This window comes from Podarcis pityusensis, assembly GCF_964106645.2.
Source record: "Podarcis pityusensis genome assembly, chromosome: 12".
Classification (NCBI taxonomy): Eukaryota; Metazoa; Chordata; class Lepidosauria; order Squamata; family Lacertidae; genus Podarcis; species Podarcis pityusensis.
In genome coordinates this window covers 26,055,190-26,070,173 of record NC_138037.1, presented here as the reverse complement: position 1 = coordinate 26,070,173, position 14,984 = coordinate 26,055,190, and the positions used below count along the sequence as shown (strand labels likewise).

Below are 14,984 nucleotides of genomic sequence, written 5' to 3'. Positions count from 1 at the left end.
ATCAGGACCTTAGTACAACAGCACTTCTGTGGTTTCCAACAACTGGCATTCTGAGGCATTCTGATCTGACAGCAGAACTGAATCACCATGGCTAGTCAAAGTCCTCATCTGTCTTTGAAACTCTACAGCTGTGGGGAAACAGGCTGGAAGTGTGATGAGAGGACTCTAGGAAGCTGAGCACTTCCTTCTGCCCATAGAGATCAAAAAAAAGATGCCACAATGTGGTGGGCATTTGATGGCAAGCAGAGTCCAGGGCATTGGTTCCCAAAGGTCACACTTTGGAGGTCACTGCTCGGAGGTCATTGTGAGGGCACACACCCCTATTTGATTTGTTCTTCTTAGAGCATTACTGTTCTCTAAGGGATATTGTTTTTATTTTTATATTTAATCTGATTGACTGGAATGCTTCCTGGGAAGCAGTGTCAGGTGTGCCGGTGTCAGAATGCGAGTCTTTTGGTGGGGAAGGACTTCACCAGTTTCTAGCCATGCTTCCTTCCCTTTATATGCTTGGAGATGCTTCCTCCACTGAAATGAACAGGGAAAGTCAGAACATAAGGAGTGTCACTGGATCATACCAGAGGCTCATCCAGTCCAGCATTCTGCTCTCACAGTAATTAACCCAACGGAAGCCCACAAACAAGAAATGAGTTTAATCCCACATTGGAAAGCCATTGTGGGTCTCTGTGAACTCTGCAAGGAACAGCTGAGCTGAGGTGACTATACCTTTCATAGCCACAGTCTGGCTAGGCTCTCCTGGCTTTCTCTATAGATGGAACAAGAGCATACAAACTCACGCACTGTCAATGCAACTTCCATAAAAATACATTCATTACTACATTGAGATTTTATATGTTTTGTAATTGCAACGCCCACTTAAATAGATAATAATCTCCCGTCATCACAACACAGTGAACAATCACCATGAAGCATCCATTATCTGATGATAATGGTATTAAGTCATTACGTTCTGATCCCATATGTGCAGAATCACCAGGCAGTTATTCGGTGGAACATGTTACAGCTTATTAAGCATAGTAATAAAAACAACAACATTAGAAACACAGACAGTTGTAAAAACAATTTAAACCTAACGCAGGCTTCATAAAAATATTTAAGGTCGTCAATTTCTGTGCTCCAAAATTAGCACGCAGAGGTGCCCATCCAGCGTGACTTAATGGAGTGCATTTTTTCCCCTAGCCCTGTGCTCAAATCCAGTGCAGCTATTTCAGCACACAAATATCTAAAGATAGGTGTAGATAGAGATAACGGTTCTGCAGATGAATAAATAGAATTGCACAACAGGATTCTCCACCCACAGGCAATGTCCAAGAAACTGGAATGGGATAAGGAAGCTCACAACTTGGTGATGTTAAGTCACACATTCTGTATCCTTAGATCAGGGACAGAGGATCTTTCTCTGCTCAAGGACTGCATTTCTTAACGAAGAACTTTCCAGAAGCTACATAACTTTTGCCAGTGGCAGAAGTGGTCAAAACAATGTATGAAATGCTCACCTTTGTGCATCATCATCATCTTATTTGTATGCCATCTTTCCGTAGTTAAAACAATGCTCAAGGCGGCTTACAACATGACAAGATTTCCATAATTACCAACGTAACAAAAGTCATAAGCAATAAACAAAATACATCAAAAAGTACACAACCAAACAGAAAAAAATTTCCACATGAATCATAAAATAGAAAACTAAATACAGCATTAATATCAATCGCAATTTAAAATGATATAGATAAAAAATAAAAGCCATTTTAAAATCAAAAACAGAGCCCTCTCTGCCTAGCAGCAGCAGCAGCAGCAGCAATCCTTTATGGAGCCTGTCAGACCCCACCACAAGCCAGGTGGAGAGAAGCAAGGCAGGGCCCTTCAGGCTCCCAGCAGGTCAGTCCTGGGCAGCAGCAGCAGTGGCAGCAGTCCTTTATGGAGTCTACTGTTCAGTAGGCTACATCCCAGCCATAAAACCCAGGCCTTTCAGCATGCAGAAACAAATCTCCCCATCCTCCCCATCAAAAGCAAAGAAAGAGGCCTTCTCACAGTTTGTCACATGTGTCTTCATGTAATAGACCCTTTCCCCAACTTTCCCCTGGATTATTTGCTCAACACTATTTCTGGATCATGGCTAACAAGGTATTTTAACTTCCATTTCTACTCTTAAAGAAAACAACACTTACTTCCAACTCCCAGGTTATCTTATTATCTTGTACACCAGGCATGGGGGAACAATGGCTCTCCAGATGTTGCTGGACTCTCATCATCTTTGACCAACAGCCATGCTGGCTGGGGCTGATGTGAGCTGGAGTCCCGAAATAGCTGGAGGGGCACAGGTTTCCCACCCCTGTCTTACACTGTGGTTAGCGTAAAACAGTGGCTAATAGACTGAGGTATGAACTGAGAAGTTCCCAGTTTGAAACTCACTTCTGCCATGAATTGACCATGCAATTTTGAACAAGCCACTCTTCAGTTCCAAATTCTGGGGTGATATTACTGACCTAAGCACAGTTGCTGTAAGGATTTCAGCAAGAGAATGTATTTATTGGTCAGCCAGCTTTAAAGTGTCTGCTTCCCTTTTCTTCATAAAACAAACTCAAAGCAGCTTACAAAAAAAAAAAAAAATTCAAAATCCAAACAAAGCACTGTTCAAATGATAGCAAACACAGGTGAAAGCGTTGTAAAACAATAAAGCCAACAATGGGATAAAATCACTGGGCTTAGAAACAAGGAGGCAGAATTTTTATGCACTCTAGAAGGATGGCAAAATGTAAAGGTCTTAGCAGCTAAAGAGGGAAGAAGACAACTTAACTTCTGTAGGGAAGGAGCTTCACAACCTGGGTGCCGAAACAGAAATGGTACTTAAAAATGCTAAGTACTTTGAATTAAAATCACTATGTATATGCAAAGCATCAGAGATGGTCTGCCAGAGGCAGGGTCTTTCCAAAGCCAATCATGGAAGCTTAAGCTAATAAGAGGTTTCCATTGCCATTGGTAACAAAGTCCATATCTCTGGGCCCATGGAATAAGTGGCATCGTGCATAAGAGCTGTTCAAACCCACTGCTACCTGGGCCATAGATATTTCATCTTCGAATTTGAGATAAGAGGTTTTGAGGAACCTAGGCAACAGAAGGAAAACACATGATTCTTAGACTAATTATGATGCTATCTACCAAAATGAATATTGATTTTTTTTTATTTTTTATTTTTTAAGAATAGCACTACCAGCATAAAGAGAAATCATCCACTTTTTATGTTTCACCATGCATGTAACCTGGGTTTCTGGTGGATGAAACAATACCAAAAGTGTCTTTTCTATTCAAGGGAGCCTACATGCGCTGTCGCTTTTAAGGGATGGGGACTTACTGGGTGAGGTAGCAGAAAACAGCTCCTTGTTTTCTTTTCCAAAACCTTTTGGAGGACCCAGGAAGATCCCTGCCGGTTCAAGGTAAATACCCATCTAATTCATCATCCTGTTCTCACAGTGGCTGGCCACATCCCCAAGTGGGAAGTCCGTGAGCAGGACCTGGGTGCAACAGCACTCTCCCAAATTACAATTTGCAGCAACTGGAGTTCAGAGGCAAAGGGCCCTTCCAGACACCCGTTTTATTGTGCATTTGCGACGATTTCTGCTCATGTTGGTAGCAGGGTGGTTATACACAATCCTGAACTACAGTGCAAATGTGATAGCATTGGGGAAGAATCACAGAACAACTAATAAAGTGGAATAATGAGTGGATGGTCCAAAATAAACCAGAATGCACCCATAAAAAAACAAGAGCAATACCTAGCCTAGAGGAGCTCATGCTGCCTCTAATAGTGGAGCCAGATGATAGCCTTACCATCCACAGATATGTCTAACCCTCATTTTAAGCCAGGGGTCAGCAAACTTTTTCAGCAGGGGGCCGGTCCACTGCCCTCAGACCTTGTGGGGGGCCGGACTATATTTTGAAAAAATAATAATGAACGAATTCCTATGCCCGACAAATAACCCAGAGATGCATTTTAAATAAAAGCACACATTCCTGTGTACCATCTCCTCTCCCTCTGCCCAGTTGGATGGATGGGTATTGGATGGATACTATCTCATGCCATAGCATTCCTGCAAGAGCATCATTGGGGAGAATTGATGGTGGCTTCCCCTGCCCTCCCAAAAGTGACTGAGAATTTTCACTTTCATATGGGGCTGGAAAAGTATACAGTAATGCACTTCTCTCTCTCTCTCTCTCTCTCTCTCTCTCTCTCTCTCTCTCTCTTTTTTACACAGCCCTAAATACAAGCCAAGTTCAACAAGGGGACAAATGTGACCAAGCATTTATATGGCACGAGGTTATTCAGAACAGTTCTTTTTCTGAAGGAGAAAGGTTGAAGACAAAGAAATGGTCTCAGAGGAGAATCAGCAAGTTGGTAAAGGCTTTAACTGTGAAATCCTATGAAGACAGGCCGAAAGAACTGAAAATTCTTAGCCTAGGGGGCAGTTGGAAAATTTGAAGATGGGTTATGGTGACATTTTCCAAATATTTGAAAGGATCTCAAAACAGATGGGGTTGTTCACCTCAAAACTGTTATAAGGACCCAGAAACATTTCTTGCATTGCATGTAATTATACAATGTCTGTAAAATATGTTTGCTCACATATAAAAATGCAATAGACCTGTCATTTGGCTTACACACAGAGCAGAAATGAGTGTATGTGTACGTATATATATATATAACTTTACAATGGAATAATTTTTGTTGAATATATAAATATAACTTTAACAATGTGTATTACACAGTTGTTTTATGAAGCAGCTTACCAAAATAATTAAACTGAAGGGTATTTGCATGCCACAGCTCTAACAGCATCCAGCTGTAAACATGAGAGTGCTAACTTCTGCACCTGAAAGTTGTAAAAAAAATATATATCGCAGAATACCAGAATTATTGATGAGATGTCATCTCTTTTTAATTCCAGAGCAATGAAAAATCAATGTTTCCTGAGATGTTTACATTTGGGTATCAAAACCTTATATAAATGTGAGCTGCTACTAGAGAGCAAATAAATTACATAGTAGGATTAATTTTTTTGCCATAGTATCTAGATTATGGGATGAAGGTTTATCCCAGCACTATTAAATGAATCATACAAGCAGATCCATGTACACAATGCAGTAAAAAAAAGTTTCTGCCACATTTAAGGGAATATGCTTTTTCTTACAGGAAAATTACCTTATTCCTTGAAAAGCATAAAAAGGTGAAGGAACCATAAAGCTGCATGTGGTGCTATTCTAGCTAGGGAATGTGAGCCACTGGGATACAAGGGACTTCCTTCCAAATAAAGATGAACAGGATTGGGCTGCACAACCAGGCTGTTTGAACTACAAGTGTTGTAGGAGTAGTGAATGCAAGATTCAAGCTCTCAAGCGATTTTCTAATATTGAGATACTGTTCTAATTTTTTTGCACGGTGCATGCTGTCAGTTACATGGTGCAATTATAACATGGCATGATTGACAGGTGGCTTCCCAGGAATCTGACAATCAGCTGGCTGTTGGGCACTTGGGAAGCACAGCATAAGGGGTGTTGCCAGCCCAATGCTCAGTGCTTATCCAAGTGCTAAGCATAGGACTAAGAAAGCCTTCTTTCTCCCCTCCACATCAGGTAATGGAGCGGGGGGGGGGGCAGTGGAGAAAGAAGTCTGCATTCTGCAAGCATGGGACGCAAGCGGGAGAAGTTCCTCTCGCAGCGATTGCCTGCAAAAAAATAGGGCTCCTTGCTTTGGCTGCATTCACCTGTTCCCAGCAGGGACCAGATATGCATAGCCAAACTGAGCAGGATTTAACCTCTCCATCAATTAAATCCTGCTGCTTTGGTAGGGACTGCTGGTTCCCTACTACAAACAGGCACATACCGTGTGGCTTGGGAGGAATGACCTTTAGGGTCAAATTCCCCTGGTGGGCCAAGATTGGCCCAGTAGCCAGGAGTTTCCTACCCCTGTTCTAATGGGTGTACTAGATTAGACAAACCTTCCCATTCTGATGCCCTACAAATGTTATTAGCTGCATTTTGCTTGCACTGTATTTCTAATGTTTTAAGTTTAGATCTTAAGTGTTCTTGTACACTGCCTTGAGATCCAGTGCTAAAGGTGGTGTAAACATGTTTTAATAAAATAAATGAATGAATGCATACACAGAGAGAAAACTGTCAATAATGTGTTGGTGCGACAGAGACCTGGTTGGATGAAGCAGATGAGCCTGTCCTTGCCGCTGCTTGCCCACCAGGTTTCTCTTACGCACAGCAACCCAGGTCATGCGGGTGGGGAGGGGGGGTTGCAGTGATTTTTAGGAAGTCATTAGTCTGCACCAGGCATCCTATTGGGAAGACCCAGTTTTCTGAGTGCGTGTTCTGGAAGTTGGGCAATAGGGGCAGTATAGGATTCTGCACCAAGGATTCCCTGCCCGAGCTGCTTCAGGTCGTGGCGGATATGCTCCTGGAGACAGCTAGTTTGGTTGTCCTGGGGCATTTTAACATCCATGCCGACACAACCTTACAAGGGGCCGCTCGGGACTTCATGGAAAGTATGGCCTCCATGGGGCTGTCCCTGAATAAGTTTGGCCCAATTCATAGCTGCGGACATGCCTTGGACTTGGTGTTTACCTCTATGGATGTTGGTGATCTAACACTAACTAAAAGTGAAACAAAAGAAGTACTATGGTCAGATCACTTCCTGGCGCAACTGGACTTCTCTGCAACCCTTCCCCTCTGCAGGGAGGTGGGACCAATTCAGATGACTCAAAATTCTAACTCAAAATTCTCCTCTATCCCTACAAATGAAGTATTTATTTCACATGGCCTTTATACGATGCTGCATGGGGTGGAACAGGGTCTGGACATCCTACCCAAATCTGGTGTTGAAGATCTCCTAAATTACAGCCAGTTGGATATGCCCTAATCTAAGTGCTGGGGACACACAGGCACAAGCAGAATAAATTACTAAATGGGACAGGTTAATATACAGAATATCAATGCCTGTGCAATGTCAATAAATTTTCACCGAGTCCTTTTCACATGTTATCTTTGGATTTTTCTTGCCCAGTCCCATGGCCTTCTTTAAGCTTTGATAGGATTAATGTAAATTCATTTAGCAATGAATATTCAGAGAAATGCTGGGCACACATGCTAATGCTGACCAGCCTAAAGCATTTGCTTGCTTGCAGTCATTGTCAGAATCAATGTGCCTGGCTGTTGCGAATTAACCCAGGGCACTATCCTGCTTCTGTACTGCCATGATAAACAATGCAAGTGATCTGATCAGCCATTTATCAAATTCAGCAGAATAAATTATTAGGCAAGCCGAACGTGCATGTGCTAGGCAAACACTTCCTAATTGCTAATGCAATGGAAAGAAAACATACTTGAAATATGTTTAGTGGTGTCAGAAAACAGTACCAGCTATTCATAGCATGTTGGTATTCAATTAATTCATTCCACTACACCGTGTTGGGAGTTTGCAGGGCTGTGTTGTTGTTTGTTTTAGTGTTGATCTGTCATTTTTCTTTGAAACGGATTACAAGAATAGACTCAAACCATTTGATAGTGGCAATTCATTTTGTGAGAACTATAGAAATAAGACAATATTTCAACATTTTCTCATTTCAAAGTCTCATTTGGCGGGGCGGTGGATGAAAATAATCATGAATCTAGATTCTGATTTGTATTTCCTTCTGATTTGTATTTTCAGGAACGTTGCAGCTCACAACTCATCCTCAGCACCTGCTTCCTTCTTTCTAAACCCACTCATAATATGGCTTGTTTCTATTCACATGGGTAACATCCATAGGTGTCGGCAAATGGGTAACTTTTCTTGAGGCAGCTTGCCTCAAGACTGCATGGAAATCATATTGCAAATTATGGGCTCAAACACATGAAACATTCTTTGAATTGAACTTCTAAGTCTGAAGACCTCTTCAGGCATTCTTGATGCCATTGACAGCAATGAAACAACGCAGGGATGCAGCACTGAGCTACCCACCACAGTCATCATTCTCACCATTCTCCACAAGATGAAGGAACACAGGAAGTTGCCTTAAACTAGGTTAGACCATTTGTCAGTCCAGTTGTCTGCACTGCCTGGAAGTGGGTCTCTGGTCTATCCCAGCCCTACCAAGAGATGCAAGGAGTTGAATCTGGGGGCCTTTTATAAGCAACACAGATACTCTACCACTGAGCTACAGCCCTTCCTTGCAGGACAACTGCAAGAACTATGGAAAGAAGAGACGGGACCACTTTTTAAAGTGGGCAGCCTCCCAAGTGCTTTAGGACCTTGACTTTCCAGGATTCTAAAATGCACAGGCTGCCTCCACAAGCACGGAAAAGCTCCCTGCTTCAGAAGACCACTTTCTAATTTGTGCCGAGAATGACAGTGAGAGGGATTGGAGCCAGTGAACTCATCCTTCTAGCCTGCCCACCACACCATCACAGCATGCATCCTCAACATACCAAAAGAGGGCTTGAGCATTCCAAAGATCTCTCCAACAGTTCAAATCTTCAACAACTGACCTTGCCTGCTGGAAGCATTGATACATGAGGCTGAGGAATGGCAGCTAGCAGTATTTGGGGGCAGGGGGATGTTTTGCATCTTGAATGCCTGATCCTTTCCCATTTCTTGTGGATCTTTTAAATTGATCAGGTAGTGAAGAATGCATGCATGAACCTTTCACAACTGACATGGCATGTTTTTTTAAAAAAAATATATTTGCACTTCTGAATGAAAACACAAAATTTGTGTGAGAAGTCACATGTACTTCAGTCAGTTAAAATGGAAATGAATCCCACCTAGCAAGAATGGATTTGCTTCTTTATCACAGAAGATACCTAGTTATTTGTGAATGACGACATCACAATCACATTGATTCTTATTCATGCCCATGTCTCATCCCACAATATCGAAGGTCCAATTAAAGCCCATAGATTTGGGCTGAGTCAATTATGGCATACTTTGTCTCTAGGGACCACGTGGGCAGAAGTTAATTAGTTGGAGAAATTAAAGCCTCTAAGTTCAAAGAGTTAATTTCAACAGCAGCGAGGTGGACAGTGAATGCAGCACAACAATACGTTTGCACAGTGGGAAGACCTAGCTGGAAAGAGCCAGTTCACATTTGGTATACAAATTTTACATAACAGAAGGAACCTCACAATAAGGTAAACATCAAAGGCCTTCTAGAAGAATGGTGATTGATTCCAAAACCATATTCCTTGGCGCAAAGGGTATTTTCATACACAATATATTATTTTTAAAAATTGCTGCTCTCACACCTACCATCTTGTTTCATATGCTGGCTGATGGTCTGTGACTGGAGTTGCCAACCAGGGGTGCAGCTGTGTCTTTGAGAATGTCCCACTGCTCCCTTCCTGCTGCTCCCTTCATAACGGAGCATAACGGTGAGGGTGGTTGCCTCTTCATCTCTTGAGAAAGGCATGGAGCTGAAGGAGGAAATAAAAAAGTGCAGGAGATGATAGGGGTTGTACTTCAGCATAAAGGTTCCCCACACCTGACCTAAAGGAACCTTGGCTGCTTGCCATTCCCATATTCCATTGCTCTTGGAGGTTGGTTCTCTGTATTTCTGTCATGCTACAGTGGAGCCATTTCCAATTTGGTGCTCCTCTGGATGCTATGGACTAAAGTTCCCATGCTGGCTGAGGCTGTTGGGATATAAGTCAAAAACATCCAGAGGACATCAGGCTGGCAAAGGTTTCTATAGTGGGACAAAGTTAAAGCCAAAGTTAAAGCATGAAAAAGAAGTAGAATTACAGTGGTGCCCCGCAAGACGAATGCCTCGCAAGACGGAAAACCCGCTAGACGAAAGGGTTTTCCGTTTTTGAGTTGCTTCGCAGGACGAATTTCCCTATGGGCTTGCTTCGCAAGACAAAAATTTCTTGCGAGTCTTGAGATTTTTTTTTTGCTTCCCCCCCCCCTTTATCTAAGCCGCTAAGCCTTTAATAGCCTTTTAGCAGCTAATCCGCTAAGCCAATAAGCCTTTAATAGCCGCTAAACCGCTAATAGCGCTAATCCGTTAAGCCGCTAATAGGGTTGCTTCGCAAGACGAAAAAACCGCTAGACGAAGACACTTGCGGAACGGATTAATTTCGTCTTGCGAGGCACCACTGTATAGAATTCAGACTAGTAGACTTCCTATACAACACAATAAGGGCCCAGCTGGATCAGGTCAAAGGCTCACCAAACCCAGCATCCTGTTCTCATAGTTCTCTCAGCCTTTGGGAAGCCTGCAAGAGGGGCAGAGCTATTTTCAGGGGACGTGTCAACGCAGCAGCAGAAACCTCCCTCTGAACTGCTGCAGCTGAAGTTGAACCTTACGATCAGGCTGCAAAGTGTCATTTGTAAATGTAAAGCAGCTCTAAATGGTGAATAAATGATTAGTAAATGTTTCCTGTAAATTACTAATCAATAGTTATAGATCCAAAGAACAATTTAGGAAGCTTAGAAGTTGCACCATCAAGCTGAGTTTCCCTGCGAAGATCGATCCATGATTCTGAAACAGCTTTTTCCAGTCTGGTATCAGACAGAAGTTTTGGTCTTTGTACTGCTTGGGGTTGATGAGAGTTATATAAAAACAGCAACAGCTGGAGGGCGCCTGGCTGAGGACAGCTGTTCCGAAGCAGATTCATACAAGCATTGAGCCAAAGGTAGTCAGCCCAGCAATGTACAACGCTCTCAGAGGGAGGGTCAAAAACAGACCCTGAAGATTTTGTGATCTTCATGGGTTGGGAAATTTTTAGTGGTGGCTGGTGCCATTTGGCTGCCTGCCTTCCACCTACCAGTCCCAAAGAGTAAGTGGAGAAAGAGCCAATGACAGGCAAAGCCATCTACTTCCAATTTAGTCCCCCTCCTCCTCCTCCCTGCTGGCTTCTACAGGGGCAACATTGAGTCTAAGGAGGAGAAATCTGGCAGGCTGTGCCATCCCCATGGACTGTTTGTAAGCAGGCAGGCAGGTGGGGGCTAGCTGAGATCAGACTGGGGTTGGTGGGGCATCTGCCCAAATGGGCCAGCCTCAAATGCCAGAATTGTAGTGCTTTGAAGGACAAAGTGGGCTTATGATGAAATAGATGATGCACTCAATAGTTGAAATCTTTCTTTTGCAGAAAAAAGGAAACTTTGCCACCAGTCCAGGCAACAAGAAGGAGCAACCCATTGACACATCTCTCCATGGGGCAGCCGTTTTATGTTTACCAAGAATGCCCCTTGGAATGGAGCCGTAATAATGGCATTTCTCAATATTTGATATCTCATCCAGTTCTCCTTAACATCAACAACACAAACACTCCACAAGTCTTAAAAAGATACTGTTTGACATTTTCGAAATGGTCAACATAGCGTTTTATCCCTGTTTCCCAATTACAATGTAGATGTTGACAGTATATAAATTACAGGCTTCCAATTTTCCTGGCAGAGTTCTATGTTGTATTTATTTAACAGCAGCATCACAACTCTCTCCTGAAGCCTTGTAATGTGAAAAGCAAAGCTATACTGGATGGATTTCTCCTTAGATGGGCTATTTTTATTTTTATTTTTTGCTTCTGATGGGGGAAGGGTGACAACCCTTTCCTAACACTGAAGTCCTCATGTCATCTACTCAAAATTAAGTCCCACAGAGTTCAATGGACTTTACTCCCAAGTGAGTGGATACAGGATTGCAGCCTAAATCTGGTTTGTGTCAATAAACAATGGTTTGGATCCAGCCTTAGGAGGCAACCAAGGAGTGTCTCATTAAACTCAGTGGAACTCACAGTACAGGCCTAGGCATGCCCACTTAAGACACAAGCGTGACAATGATTATTTAAGCCAGCTTGTCCAACCTGGCACCCTCAATATGTTGCGAACTACTGTCACCCATAACCACTGTCCATGCTGATGAAAACTGGAATCGAGAACATCTGGATGGCTCCTGGTTGGAGATAGCTGGTTTGAAATTCCAACAAAGAAGGAAATAAAAGGCAATCTGTTCTTTATAAATCCAATCTAAGCTGCTGGACTGCTATCTATTCAGTTGAATATAATGGTACAAACGTGTCAGTCTCCCCCTACCCCTTAAATAAATTGTTGATTGAGAAAACCTGGTGATGTCTGAAAAATCAAGAGACTGAGATCCAGCCTACGCACTATGACCTTCCTGCAGAGGTTACTGTAAACAGCAGATTCGTATAGCACTATTCTCGCCTGGAGAGAGTTTCTACTCCAGCTCTGCATGTTCTCAGTGGCACTAGTGCGGGTGTGGAGACATTTGTTTTTCATTAATGGACTTTCTAATGGCAAAGTAATTTTAATAAGCACAGCATCCATTACTATGGTTCTTGTCCATTTCTCAGAGAAACTAAGATTCACAGTCCCCATTTCATTCATCCCCACAACATCCAAGCAAAAAAGGCCCCCAAAAAAGGCTTCCTAATTGCCACTGTCAATGCAAGTCCACGCATGTCTCACTCATAAGTAAGTCTCATTCAGTTAAATGGGGCTAATTTCCAGGTAAATGAGCATGGCTTTGTCGCCTTGCAGTTATTAATATTGTATCTCTTAAAAATAGCCAAGATGGGTTCTAAGCAGCTTACAAGTATAATTACGGTAATTAGAATGCACAAAACCATTTCATGAGAACATTAAATAAACATGCACCATTGAAATGTACAATAAAGCAAGTCCATTGAAACAGCACAACACCAGCTCTGTCACTGAAGACCCAGGTACCCTATGTAGCTAGAAGTGCCTTTAACCAGCTTTGATGGGTGCAAAAGCTGTGATCTGCAGAACTGACACCCTTTACAAGTGCCACATAATACACTTTCCAGTCCTGTAAGAAATTGAGTGTGGCAATACCTACACTTTGGACTGCCCAGTCTGTTGACATCAGACAGGAACCCTTGCTATACCTTTTTCGGCAACTGCTTAAAACATTTTAGTTGAGGCAAGCCTTTCAGGACATATACAGTACATGTTGACATGTTTTCATCTACTGTTGGTTTTAATAATCTTTTGAATACAGTGGTATCTCTGGTTACGTACTTAATTCATTCCAGAGGTCCGTTCTTAACCTGAAACTGTTCTTAACCTGAAGCACCACTTTAGCTAATGGGGGCCTCCTGCTGCTGCCACGCCGCTGGAGCATGATTTCTGTTCTCATCCTGAAGCAAAGTTCTTAACCTGAGGTACTATTTCTGGGTTGACAGAGTCTGTAACCTGAAGCGTATGTAACCTGAAGCGTATGTAACCTGAGGTACCACTGTACTTTTAATTCCCATTTTTAATCAACTAGTTTTGATGTTTTATTTTATATTGTTGTGAACTGCTAGGAGGTTTGTTTGCCTTTTTTGTTAACAATCAAGCAGTATATAAATTATGTTTTAAAATAAATAAACAAAACAAAATAAAGATATAGATAGCTACAACTATTATTATGTTTTCTTTAAAATACTGAGCACATTTCAAAATCTCAAAATGCCAGGATCTCAAGCACTTGGCAAGTATTAACTTTTTCTTCAGAAGCGGTATAGGGCTCCTTTTACAAAATAAAAAGTGGTTGGAAATGCAACCTAAGATCCTTTGACCATGGACTCTGCTAATTTGAAAAGATCCATAATATTTTGTGGCTTCCTCATTGGTTAGTCTTTGAATATTGTAAGAAGATCCAGGGAACAGATACAACTAATGCATTTATTTTTAAAAAATCACTCCTAAATTATATTTGGCATGCCATTTAAACATAAACATGAAAGGATAAAATATGGGCATTTTATAATTAATTTTTGGATGTCATAGAAGTGTTTCTACTCATAGAATTTTGTTTTGAAAATATGCTGATCAAATGACGCACAAGGTTTACAGTAAACTAGTTTAACTTTTGAAAGCTTGCCTTATTTTATTGCATTTCCATAGAAGTGTGGGATTTCTGAACATGAAGAAAGACTACATTTTATAAACTCCTGAATAAACAGCAAGAGTCATGTAACTGCACTGGGATCTGCCACAATCAAAGCAAACCTTTTAAGCTGTGCCATCCAATCCTGCATCAGATGGGACAAAACTCTATGCTATTTCCCAGTTGACTGAAAAAATTTCCTATATTGACCTATATTTTCCATAGATTGTTTTCCCTCTATGCTGCTTTGGTTTCAACGCGTCCCTTTTCCATGAGCTTAAAGCCCCCAAGGCATCGCTGTTCCCTTAAAAATGTCTTGCAGTACACAGATTTATTAATGATCCAAAAACAAGTTTTCTTCGAAATCAAACTGTAGTTCTTCATGAACTTTCAAAAGTTTTCCTAGATCACGGCAACCTGATGGGTAGTTAAGATGTGCATTCTGGAACAAGTGACCTACCAATGGTAAGGAAACTATTTGAGAGGTTACATTCTTTTTCAATCCTAGGCGTTAGAAGTCCTACCTTGTTCAGTGGGGTTTGTGTTCAAGAAAACAAAAGCAGAGACAGACCACTGGTCCATTAGGTTCAGTATTGTCTACTCCAGCCTTCTCCCTGCTGTGTATGCCAGATGTTGAACTACAACTCCCATAATCCCACTGACCATGCTGCGTGGGGCTGATGGGAGTTGTAGTCCATAACATTTAGTGGGTACCAGGTTGTGGGAGGCTGATCTTACCTACTGACTTGCAGTAGCTCTCCAAGGTTTCCCCAGATTTATCTAAAGGTAAGTTTTGCAAAACACATGCTCTACCACTGACCTTAAAGCCCATTCCTTAATAGGCTCTGAACATGCTATCTTAAACATAGATAATGCATAAATGCAGTTTGGGGAGTAAAGCAGCAACACTTGCTATAACTTACCTGAACCAGAGGTAGGGAGGGGGGTAGACAAAAAGGTAACCTATTCTTTTATTTCTTGAGTAGATGAAGATTGTTCCTCAGGTTTTTCTTCCTTCCTCCTTCATCTCCAGATAAGTTAGTGTTAGATCTTCCATTTGTTAACTTCTTG

General features: G+C 41.9%; 2 protein-coding genes across 3 annotated transcripts in view; one reads left to right on the top strand and one right to left on the bottom strand.

The window, feature by feature from the left end:
- The window catches only part of STEAP4 (STEAP4 metalloreductase), a 224,414-nt gene that overhangs the window by 113,627 nt on the left and 95,803 nt on the right, over nucleotides 1–14,984 (top strand). The window lies entirely within an intron of this gene.
- The window catches only part of ZNF804B (zinc finger protein 804B), a 294,257-nt gene that overhangs the window by 216,414 nt on the left and 62,859 nt on the right, over nucleotides 1–14,984 (bottom strand). For both annotated transcript variants that reach the window (XM_080975194.1, XM_080975195.1), the window contains exon 3: nucleotides 9,305–9,468. In XM_080975194.1, the coding sequence (XP_080831320.1) occupies nucleotides 9,305–9,307 (3 nt within the window). In that variant the 5' untranslated portion in view covers nucleotides 9,308–9,468. The remainder of the gene's footprint in view (nucleotides 1–9,304; nucleotides 9,469–14,984) is intronic.